This window comes from Poecilia reticulata, chromosome 21 (genome assembly GCF_904066995.2).
Source record: "Poecilia reticulata chromosome 21, P_reticulata-male-v2, whole genome shotgun sequence".
Classification (NCBI taxonomy): Eukaryota; Metazoa; Chordata; class Actinopteri; order Cyprinodontiformes; family Poeciliidae; genus Poecilia; species Poecilia reticulata.
The window spans coordinates 17,030,007-17,042,429 of NC_088850.1; the positions used below are offsets into that span (position 1 = coordinate 17,030,007).

The following is a 12,423-nucleotide window of genomic DNA, read 5'->3' on the forward strand; positions in this document are numbered from 1 at the left end:
CATATCATTAAAAGGCTTTTCAACTTTTAAGGACTACGATGGGACATTTCCACCATCTTTTTGTTAATTATGTGTCTGTTTCAAGTGTTGCTTTTTGGTGCATTTTTGAATTTTGTTTTTTTATTAATGTTTTTGTTGCTTAAGTAATTTGTTGTTGATTTATTGAAGTAGTTTTTATGAAATGGCAACAACTTTATAGCATTCAGTATATGCAACATATAAAGATTTTCAAACATTTTATGAATCCTGGTGTAAACCTGCAGACTTTTAATAGCTTACTTACTTTTGTTATTAAGAAAATAAGTTATAAAATGTTTTCCAAATTGAAACATGTTGGGGGGTTTTTTCTCCCCCTTTCCGTGCTGTTCAATAGAAACTGCCTGACTAATCATTACAGTTTGCTGATGCTGTCACAGCTCACTCCAGCTACACGCCCATAATTATGGGTTCGCAAATCTCTAATCCCGTCTACGTATGTCCAGACGCAGTGTTATCGATGAAGTGACATTGTTACTCTTCCGTAGAAACACCTCTCAGGCATTAGTCTGAACTTTGCAAAAATGTTTCTTACAGTCCGACCATAAACTTAACCTCAAGAGGTGCTTGTGTGGCAGAAGCTGTGGAGTTAGTAGCTCCTCCCAGAGGCCTGCACAGTCAAAGTACCGCCTGATAAATGTTTGGACTGGTGTGAAAGAGGAGCTGCTAAAAGCTCTGCAGGAGTAAATTTGGACCGGGCACGTAAACAGGATCACCAGTTGTGTTACCAACACTCAGATGTACATTTGTTGTTGTGTCTCCTTGCAGCTGAGCTTGGACAACAAGACTTAAGCTTTTAATAATCTCAGCCTCATGTAGGTCAGGGGTCACATTCTCGCTCCGGATGCTTACAGACCACAATCAAATCTTGTTGCACTGAAAGCAAGGTGTTGTAGGTTCTGGTGTAACATGAAAGTTTTCTGAAAGTCTTCCTTTTTTCTTATTCCAAGACTCCTACCTTTTTATACGGTTTTATCTTGTGTCTCAATTGATAGATCTCACTTTATGCCATATTGCTGAGTGGCTGCAGAACATGCCATTTGATTCAGATCTCCTCCTCTCATCCTGTCGTATCTCCCCAACACGCTGCACGCTCACTCCTTGCTACAACCCTTTAGCTGTGGTAGTGCCACATCTCCGCTCACCTTTACGTTCCTGCTGGGCATTCCCAATCTGCAGCCGTAGATCCCTCAGTCTAACAAGACAATATAGATCTAAGCTTCTTTTCTGCCATTTTAAAGTTTTACTTATTGTTCCTTTTTGTTTTTAAATAGGTAGGTAACTTTTGTAAAAAAAAAAAAAAAAGTGTTTGTTACACGTACACAAGCATGATTGATAGAAGACACTCGTCCTGGCTCTGATTGGTTGTTTATGACTGAGCGGTGTATTTCTGCAGATGGCAGTAGGATGACAGGGCGGACTCAGAGGAGATTGATCTTTTTACATATTACCTGACTCATCTTATAATGCCATGACATGAATATGTAAAGAACATATTGATTATATAATTTACATACTAAGGCTTTAAGCGAAAACTGCTAAGAAAAGTGGCTCAAACGTTCTTCACTGCACTTAAAAGCAACATAGTTAGTTATCATAAACTAAAGCAGTTGTTTTTTTTAACTTTTTTATTGATCGTCACCCAATTTTCCCCCCTGATATAAAACTGTGTGTGACACTAGTGTGACTTGAAAGCAAAAATAGAAGAAGTTTGAAGAGAGCGAATACTTTGACAGAACTCCGCATGCAGAATAAAAATCTATCCCCGGCTGAAGGTTTCATCTTTCTAAAACATTATCTTCATGCACAAGGCCTTCGTCACGTTCATTGTTAATACTCACACATCCTCACTAAGATCTGGCAGTCGCTGCAGCAGCAGGTTATTTTGGACCATTTGGTCCCCAGAGTTAAATTTTCTCCTGCCGCGGTCCGTCTCACCCAACTTCTCACCTCATGATCTGGACTATTTTAATAACCATCACTTATCACTCGAGAATCTTCTTTAAACATGACCGTTCGCACTGCTGACGCCTTCATATTCACACTGTCAAGGTGAGCTAATCTACACCTTCCATCTTTACTCTTCTTCTTGCTTGAGTTCACATCCTCAGATGGTTGTCTTTGAGAGCTTATTTGATGCAGGAATTTGGTATTAACAACCCCCCCCAACAAATTCTTTAAATTTATAGCGTAAGTGTTTTAACACTGTGCCAAAGCCGCGGGTGTCATGAGGAATTAAGCCTTCAGTTTGCTGATCATCTTACATTCATCGGACGTAGTGTTGCATTTTGAAACATTTTGAAATTTTAAAACAATAAGAATTTTTTTTACAGGCTTTCCTTTAGTCTTTTGAAGGAAATGCTATAGAAGTGACTGTATTGAGCCCAGAGTAGCTCAGTGCTGCCCCTTCCTGGTCTTTTGCTATCATATGGTTAATAGCAGCCCTTTGTACTTTTCATTCAGTTAAAAGAAAGGCTAATAAAGCTGTTTGGAAACACTAAATACTGTGAGAAACATAGACAACCATGAAGCTAAAAAAAAAGCCAGCCATGAATTATTGAAGCAAAACTCTAGCAGGTACACTACACCGGCCTTTACTGCTGAGCAGCCAAGTTGTCACTGCTCAGTTGTCTAAAATCCATTTTTCACTCCTGAATCTTTAGCGATTGTAAATTGTGATGGTTGTTTTTTTTAAGCGCACACGTCCAAAAATGATCCTCAATCTTAAATCCATCCATCCCTTCATTTATTCCAGGTGTGTGTGACCCACTCAGGACTCAATTCTGTCCTTTAGACTCGAGTCGTACTTGAGTTACAAAAACGAGTTGCTGCGTCTCAGACTTTTGCATGCCTTGACTGTTCAAATTCGAGTCCTTGCGTCCAATCTTTACCTCGGGTAACCAAGAGGAAGTCGGTATGTAAGCAACAGATGCAGGTCTAACTGCATGTTTTACTGTGAAGGGACTTGATTACAAGCCGTATTCCCTTCTGATTCAGTTGTAGTGATTCACTCCACAACTTTGTTTTAATGCACTGACTATGAAGGGATGCCTGCAGAAGACTCCTCCTAGCTTAAATCACAGCAGTGTCTAAATGTCTGTATTTTATTTAGCACAGTACACCTCAAGCACAGGCTCTGAAAATAACGAGAAGGTCAAAATCTCTGGGTCCGTTTGTGGATTTCAGCCAACAGCCGAAATGGCTGCATATGTGTCTATATCACATTTTTCATAGCTAAATGGATTGAATTAATAAAAAAAGTGTCACATTTCTTTTCTTTTTTGGAGCTACAGTTAAATCAGCTTCCAATATAAGTTCTCTTATGCTAATGATCACTTTTCACACGGATGATTTGAAATTATAAGTAATTTTCTTATGACTCATAAATGTATGGTGAAAAGTGGCTCATTGTTTAAATGAACCCTAATGGATTTTTTAAAATTCGAACTAAAATAGCAAATTTTTACTTTAAAATGATAATTTTACTGTATTGAAACCGAGGATATGTAAACATGCCTGTGTGATAACGGGTCTCTCCGTACTAAAACACCTTTTTGAATCTGCATTGAATTCTTGAAGCAACGTTCTGCATATTCATTTGTTGCCGCTCAGTTTTGTCTCCTCATTTTCTTTTTCTTCTTTAACCTCCTGCTTATGTTCCTCCTCAGCTCTCATGTTCTGTCTTCATCAACCCCCCACATCCTGGTGCTTTCCCATCAATTTATCTCTCCGTCTTTCCTGTTTGAGGCCACTAATTTAGCCTGGCTGGCTCTCCTCCCCCGGCAGCAAAGGAAACGACAGAGAACGATTTACATGATTGCATTTTTGCCACGTCTGTTTAAAGTTGCTCTGAGAACTTTACTCGGGTGACTCTGCAGTATGTGCATCTCTAAGAGAGTCCCTGCCAAGGCAGAAGAGTTAGTCATTCTCTCAAAGCAGATTTAATGAACACTTCGCAGCGAGTGACCTCTCTGTTACTAAGAAGGTTGTTGCTAAACTCTGTTTACACTCAATTGTTTCCTGGGTCTGCATATGTTTTAATCAGGTTTTATAAAAGCATAGATGTTTTAAAGAATGCAATTTTGTAATGTTTAAAAACGGAAATATTTGAACAGTCGTGCAGTTATCATCAGTGTCCAAGAACTTCCTGGGACTGTTTGGAGTTTTAATGAATGCTGTCAAAACTATAAAAATTAAAGATTAAAAATAATTAACCTTAATGGTATTGTAACCTTAAAATGCCATTAAACCAAAACCGACAAATTGGAAAGCCCATGAAAAGTACACTTTTCTCCTGCCAGTGTAAATGTTTCTGGTTATTTTTTCTGTCTCTTTATAACTCAGAGTTATGAGGAGAGGCAGGAAAAAATTTTATATTTGCAATAAGTACATATATTTTATGTCAGATGCTAATCTAACAAATAAATTCTTAAAGATTTATTTGTTTTAAAACAAACAATTTACCTGATTTTCATTTAAATACTGGAAGATGGCGACAGAGGGGGCAGATGTTTTTTATGAGGATTAAATTCCAGCGATGTGCCAAAGCCGTAGCAGAGAGCGAGAGGGAAAACAAGAAGGTGGGGTGGACTGTTGTCAGGAGACAGGGCTTCCTTGACCAGACTGGCACAATAGTTTTCTTTCACAGCTGCAACAACAGAGTCATGACATTTTGTTCTTGTGACCGGGCACTGCGCAAATTCCCAAACCAACAGAATCACAATAGGGCACACACAGAGGTCCCAATCACAGACAGGACGCTCTGAGAGCAGCGTACTTTCAACCTCAAGCTGGATCCAAATGTGAATGGTGGAAAATGTTATCATTTGGTGGCTGCATTCGCCCATATGTGAAAAGACGGTAAATCTATTTCCACTTGAGGATTCGTTGGTTTCAGCTCTTGCATTGTTGCTTGGCGGTTTCCCAACATCAGCTTTGGAATAATCTCCAAACCTTTTCCCTGCCAAACCGATAAAATTTGTTCAAGAGACAAAGTCTAACACTTAAAAAAGAAATAGTTTATTTTGCTGCCTTCACCTTTAAATCCTCACTTTTAACACAAAATGAGGAATTTTTCCATTGAGTCAAGCAGTGGCGGTTCTAGCATCCATCTGTCCTAGTGCCGCCCTGGGCAACCGCCCACATGACCCGCCACTAGAGCTGAGTATAACATTTTCACAGAATTGTTGATGAAGGACGCAGGTTTTACCCTTTACCGTCCGTTGTTATTTCGGCGCCATGCTAACGTGCCTTTCCTCTGGGTTGCCAGGTTTGCCAGGGTTTTCCAGCATGTTTGGGAAGAAGAAGAAACGGCTGGAGATCTCAGCCCCGTCTAACTTTGAGCACCGGGTCCACACGGGCTTCGACCCGCGGGAGCAGAAGTTCACCGGGTTGCCACAGCAATGGCAGAGCCTGCTGGCCGACACCGCCAACCGGCCAAAGCCCATGGTGGACCCCTCCTACATCACCCCCATCCAGCTGGCGCCAATGAAGGTACAACACGAAAGTGCAGAGGGCATCTGGCCTGGGCGCCGAGGACAAGTCATTACCAATGTCTGCGTCTGTTGCTGTCATCGCCGTCTCCACTCACTCATGTCCCTCCTCTTTCTGTCTCTATACGCTTTTCGTTTTTGCTGTGTTTTCTTGTTCCTGTCTTGAATCTTTGCTCTCTCTCTTTGTGTAGGTGTCGGTCTGTTCTCACCTCTTCTCTTCCCACCTGTTACCCTCTTCCATTAGAGAAACAAAATGGATACTCCTCCAATCTGGCCACCATAACCAATCAAATATCTGAAATTGTAGCAGTGTTGTCTCCATTTTAATGTTTTAAACCTTCACTAAGTAGTTTCCTCTGACATTATGCGATGCACATTTACAGATCAACAAAGCCATCGAACCAAATATTTATTAAAACGTGTGATAAGACTCCTGCTAAAACTTAATTCTTGATTTGATATTGATGGAAACAATTTCCCTGCCTCTCAGTGTTGATCTAAAACTATTTTTATCTCTTCGATTTAGGGAGCTGCTACTCATAGAAAATTGCTGATGTTTTCAAAAGTCTCTTAAAGAGATATTGCCACTACAGTGCCTTGCAAAACACTTAATCGTAGAGTAGAATTAGAAAAGCCGTGGTGGAGACTCTTCTTCCTATATCTGCTCAAGCTCAGTCAGATTAAGTGTGGCGTGTTGGTGCACATCAGTTTTGTCTTGCCACAGATCCTCAGTTTGACTTTGAGCTGGACTTTGACTGGGCCATTTCAGGATTGCCTCTGTCCATCTTCCCACCAAGTCTAGCCAGTTTCCCAAAACTGGGAAAACAAAAACCAAACATGCATAATTAAATCAAAAAACCAAAACAAAAGCAACAGCAAAATAGTCCAACGACAAGAGTAAAGTCAACGTAACATGTCCGAAAGGGAGTAGGAAGAAACATGTGCTTAGTTGTTCTTATTTTCTAAACTACCAGTTACTAGTTGACATCAATATCCTGTCTCTTGAGCAGTTTTACTTCAGCCTTCACAATTATACACTACCTTATTGATCTTTTATAAACAAATCTCAGTTTTAAAGAAGTTTGCGGTTGGCAAGGCACTGCACATGGCAGACGACGCAGCGCTAAATCCGGTGGCACTTTTGTCCCAAAACATCTAAATAAAACCACTCTCAAAAAACCAAATTTTCTGGAATTGATCTGATTTACTTCTTTTTTTCATCTAACATTTAAACCTGCCGTCATGTGAAACCATCTTGCATGCCAATGCTCCTCTTCAGTCTGTGTTACTCCTCTGTGAACGTGTTGTTTCCTCTCCTCTCTCTGAGTGTCTCCTCTGATGTGTTGTTGTTCATTGGTTTTCCGCTTAATACGTCACTTTGACACGTTCAGTCCATTGAAAACAGTCAGTGACTATTTATGCCTTCCCCGCCCTCCCGTCTTACACATGGGAAGATTTCTCAAATTGCACCTTGATGCTTGTGCTCAACTTTCAGTCGGTTGCACCAGAACAAGGTTTTTGTTTGCTTAAATTGAGCCACAGTTTCTCTGCTAACGTAAATCTTGTGTCATTTGTAACTGAGCGCTCATACAGGAGCCCGTATTGCTTAGAAGCACTTTCTCCCACCACATTGTCTGTTAGTCCTAGAGGAACCGCTTTCGGGTCCTCCTGACAAGAACACCTGAACTCAGTGAAAATTCAGTAGCGGAGAACAGCAATATGCCACAGGAGATATCTCTGAAGAGGGGGAAACAAGAAAAATAATTCTCTTGCTCTCTTCACAGATATCTCCCCAGAAAGTCCGGTCGTCTGAAACGCCGTTGCCCAAAGTATGACCTCCTCTTTCCTTTCTGTTTTCAACCCCTACCTCCCTCCTGCTCCTGCTCCTCCCCTCCTTTTATTTTAATTTAATTTTTTTCCTGTCCTAACGGCCACCTTCACACAGTCCAAACTCAGCCGTTTTGTTTCCACATGTCTTCCCCTGCTGCCTGCTGCCATGCATTTTCAGGTGGAGGTGGAATGTCAGCAGGGACAGGGAAGAAACGGAGAACGACTCCACCCATGACATAACCACATCGCTGTGCCGAAAGTCTTTTCTTAGAACTCCATCCCCACTCCTCCTGTGTTGTCTTGCGCATGTAAACCTCCGTAGGAAAGATAAGACTTAAACTCCGGCGGCATGCTTCCCTTTTGTTTTCCCAATTGCTGCAGAGCACCATTGAAAATGATGATGAAGATAATCATGATGATGATGATGATAATGATGGTTGCTGTGATGTGAAGTGCATGTTGTCATGGCAGCTGATTCTGCTCTGACGGAGGCCAGAGCTCTGTAGAAAATGGGTCACGGAGGGTTTGCATGTGTTAGAGGAACCCTTCGTTTCATGTCGTCTTTGAACTCGAGCTGCTCAAGCTTGGGGCGGGCGGAGGGACATTTCCTGTCCTCTTCTTTTCCTTTCTCTGCTGTTTCCAACGCATTAAAACACAGTTAGCATGCCGGATCATGACGGCACACGACTGTTTGCAAGTTGAGGGAACCATCGGCAAATTTGTAAAAGGGGGGGCATCAGAGATGTTTTTTTGTCAGGCTCCACTTTCTTTTCGGCATCTTCAGGTGATGATCAGACTGACCTCAACTCCTAAAACCGAATGAACAGGTTAGGATGAAATCAGAGCAAAGCATTGCTTACTCCAAGCAGATGGTTTGCTGAGACATTAATTGTTGTCCAAGCTGTTTCACAAAATGAAGGAATTAGTTTTAGTCCAAAATATTCTCCCAAATCTTGCAAGTCTTTGGAGCCACTAAACTTCAAATGTGTCTCAAGATGAGCTTACTTGTCTTTTCTTTTCTCCAGTAAAAAAAATCATGTTTTTTTGTTTTTTTTTCACACCGTCACTGTAAATTTGGGAGTTGGACCTTTGCAGTGTAAAGCCACTCAAGATAAAGTAACATCATTTCTGTGACGTAAATTCATTTTAATCAGATTCCAGAGAAAGTGCTGGAAGTTTTAACCAGCTTTCTCTTTCCAAACCATAAAAAAGATAGCAAACAGCTGTCCTTGTCCTGTATTTGTGGTTTTATATTCCTTGCACTTGCCATTTATTCCCCAGTCTTGCCTCTTGAATTTCATTTGTGTTTTTTGGGGTTTTTTTTTTTACTGTTTTTTGTTAGTTTATTTTATTTTTTGGACTAAGTGTTTTCAAGGTTATCACTTACCTTACTTTGTTTTTCTCTTCCAGGTAAAACGATCTTATTCTCCCCAATAAAATTCCCGCACATTGATGTAATGAATATTTTACATAAATCATTCATGCTTTTGTTCTTCAGGGCGATTTATGCTTCTTTTTTTTTTTTTTTTACATTTAGTCATTATTACATCATGTTGGTTTTCAGGAAGTAATTATGTGTAATCCCGTAAAATCTATGTAATTAATATCTATCCTTTAATGCGTTCATTGTCATCTTTAGTCAGTTGGTTGGATGGTTAAACTAACGCTGCTTAAAAACTGTTAACAAGCCGGGAGCGACTTATCTCTTAACCAGCTGACTTCAGGTTTGCTATCAGCTTTTTATACTTGTTGCTCTGTTAAAGTAAGAAGAACAAAAAGGTGTGAAATACAATTATAAAAACTACTAAAAAAAAAAACTAAATTTAGCAGTGAGTTATTTTCTATTTTTGCTATCATACCACAAAATAAGGTCAATATTATTAGAGCAGTTGTAATAAATATGTCACAAATTAACAACAGTTGGAAATACAGTTAATATTTTTGCTTTAAATAAAAACTATCATGTCATGTTTGAGTTTCATACTTTGAAACTCAAATGAGTTGATGGCTGTTACAGCCTGATGGCTACGTGATTCAATTTCACTTAACTTGCTAAAGGCTGAAAAAAGAAACTGCAAATGCTGGAAACAAAATATTATATCATGTCATCATTAAAGAAGTGCCAACCAAAATGACTGATTTATTTCTACAATGGGATCAACAAAACCCTCAGTGGAAAACCCTCAGTGGACTTACTTTAAAAGTGGCGAAATGTATGCTCACATTGTGCCCTGAGGATAAAAAAAAATCTGGAGAAATATTCTGATCCTCCCAAAAATCTTGAAGAAACAAGGAAAAGTAAATGTGAAAAGATGCATTTGTTGGGCGGAGAAAATGGTCAGAGGAAAATAACAAAATAACTTACAAGGTGTGAGATTTGCCAAGGTTATTCCTTTTATAACCTTGGCTTTCCCTTATTGACTTTCCCGTTCCCAACATTTTTTTTTACATTTTTCATTTCAGAATTGTAAACAAGGGGAACATAAATGCAATCTCTCAGGAAGCATCAGAAATACATAATATTCAGTTTAATGTCATGGTTGGATTTTGTTCTCTTGGTCTGACAGGTTTTAACCCTTAAAATATTAAATCTGGGTCACTCGCATCTATAACCACCTGCTACCAGGAAAAAAAAGTATTGACCAATCAACATTTTTTTAAAATCCCGCAGTCTTTGTAAGGTAATTAGAATACTGAAAATATTTCTTTTGAAAAAAAAAAGGTTTTATTTTTGAAATATGATGCGTCCACTACAGAGGACAATTTTTCAACTTTTAAATACTACAATAAAATACAGTCAAAACAATTCATAGAATGTTTTTAGTATGCTGCTAAAAGACTTATTTAGAATATTCCAACAAAATTTTAAACCAAAAAGCCATATTTATGAATGAGAAAAAGGTATGTACCAAAGTCCCACCCCTTCACATGTATCATTGAAAAGCCCTAAATGTCCTCTCTAGATACCAAAAGGAATTAATTCAGTAGAATGCAGGGTGTGGGAGATATTCAAGTTTAGAAATGTCCTCTACAGAGGACAAAAATGAACTACTGGTAGTCAGGAGGATATGGAAACCCACAGATTCGTGGGTCAGTGTACAAGTTTCACTCTACAAGATTAATTCTTGATCTATATTTTCGAGATTTGTTTTATTAGATGTACGGACGGTTTTCAGGAAATCAGTACTGGTGTGCGTGCGTGTGTGTGTGTGTGTGTGTGAGACCATGGCTTCCAAAGTGGGCTCTGTTATTTATAGTGTCCCACCCGTGGCTCGATATCTTCGCCTGGATGCTGTGACACTTAATGTTAGCTTGTTCTTCGTGGCAGACTCTCTCCCCCCACTGCCTCCAGCTCTTTCTACGTCGGCTGTGTGTGAAAGTGTTTATGCTCACCCCAGGAGGGCGTGAATAACGCCGCCTCAAGTCTGGCACACCTCCGGAGATGTCTTCATTCAGACAAGGGGCCGTAAAAGGCTGGCATATTGAATGCGCATATTAACCTGTCGGCGTGTAGATGCTACCGTTAGACGATATCTAATGAGCATGTAAACACGGTCAGTGTGGCCTCAGGCTCCCTCGCTCGTTGTTTATTCGCAGGTTTGTAGTTTTTGTCGCCGGACTGCTCACCTCAGCCGATAATTTGTATAGCTTAAAGGCCTCACTCTCTCGCATCTACTCTTTCACCCAGTCTCCGCCAGCCGTTAGCACACATGCTAATCCAGAACTCAGCAAACTAAGCAGCCGCTTAGGGCCACCAAGGGGCCCCCCTCAGTGGAGCAGATTTTTTATTTAGCAACGATTTCTATGCCATTATAATAACAAAAACAGACAATTTCACCATGAAGTGATTTGTTTCACAATAACATATTTGATAATGTATGTAGAAATTCTTATTTTATGGACAAAGGGAAAACAATTAAATTGCTCTTGGGTGCCATCTGGTGGCCGCGGTAGGTACCGCACGCTTCGACGGTAACGAGCTCGTGCAACGTCGACGTAGAGTATCCAAACGTCCACAGCTCCGGTCAGAAGTTAAGTTAGCAAAACAATGCCTCAAAAAGGACATATCCTTCAGGGAGGGAGAAAAGAGGGAGAATAGAAAAAAAGCCAAGATAAAGGTTTGTTTTAATATGTCTTCGTAATGTTTATAAAGAGATTTGTGTAGCTACTAATAGAAAATTAGCTTTATAGCTACCTTGAAGGGTTCATTTCAACAGCCAAACATTTAAGCCAGCGTCTTTGTGTGAAGCCGAGTTTTAACTTGAAATGAGTCGATTCTCCTGCTTGGCTCTGTATAGTTCTGAGTTGTTTTTTTGTTTGTTGTTTTTTTGCTTCAAAACGGCGTGTTTGATAACGTTTGATAAGAATAATTAAAACCTCTCAATGTTTGACATTGTCTAGCAAAATGTTTTCCATCAGGCTACATGGCTGCTGCATTAATATATCAATGAGCTATTCTATGCAGTGGTTGGAGATATGTTGTTTGCTGCTGATAATTTTGTGGCTAAAACAAACAATATTTTTACATAAATTTCTAAGTTATGGTAAGTTCTGTTAAAATCTTTTTAAGACTCAGAATCAACCCGGTACCGGTCCACATTCTCAGGGGATTAAAAACTCCCCTGGTGTAAATTAATTTTTTTAACTATTGGAGTTACTCTTAAGAGAAATTAATGTAATCATAAAATGTCATAAATAGTATGTGTGTGTATTCCATCTTAAAATGGGCTGCACTGATTGCAGTTTTCTGGCCAATTACCGATCTTTAAAAAGCCTGACCTGCCGATTTTGATTTTCTCTGATAACAAATTTTTTTTTTATCTGAAATGTAGCAAGAAAGTCACTGCGTTGGCAAAAGAGGGGTGAATATTGTTACATGCAAACATGCAGACCTGACCTGGTGGGCCGGTCTGTCACTGCAGAGCAGAAGAGGACAGAGGCTGATTTTTGCAATGAAATCGGGATAAGATGGGTGTAAGTATCGGCCAATCACAATCCCCCAAAACGAAGGAAATCGGCACCCAGAAATCGACTGGCCAATAAATGTAACTTATATTACACATGC

General features: G+C 39.7%; 1 protein-coding gene across 4 annotated transcripts in view; it reads left to right on the forward strand.

Annotated features, from left to right (window-relative positions):
- pak5 (p21 protein (Cdc42/Rac)-activated kinase 5) overlaps window positions 1-12,423 on the forward strand; it is a 70,385-nt gene that overhangs the window by 26,545 nt on the left and 31,417 nt on the right. For 3 of the 4 annotated variants that reach the window (XM_008398331.3, XM_008398330.3, XM_081602071.1), the window contains 2 exons: window positions 5,306-5,529; window positions 7,313-7,357. In XM_008398331.3, the coding sequence (XP_008396553.1) occupies window positions 5,326-5,529; window positions 7,313-7,357 (249 nt within the window). In that variant the 5' untranslated portion in view covers window positions 5,306-5,325. The remainder of the gene's footprint in view (window positions 1-5,305; window positions 5,530-7,312; window positions 7,358-12,423) is intronic. The other variant, XM_081602072.1, reaches the window with a different exon arrangement.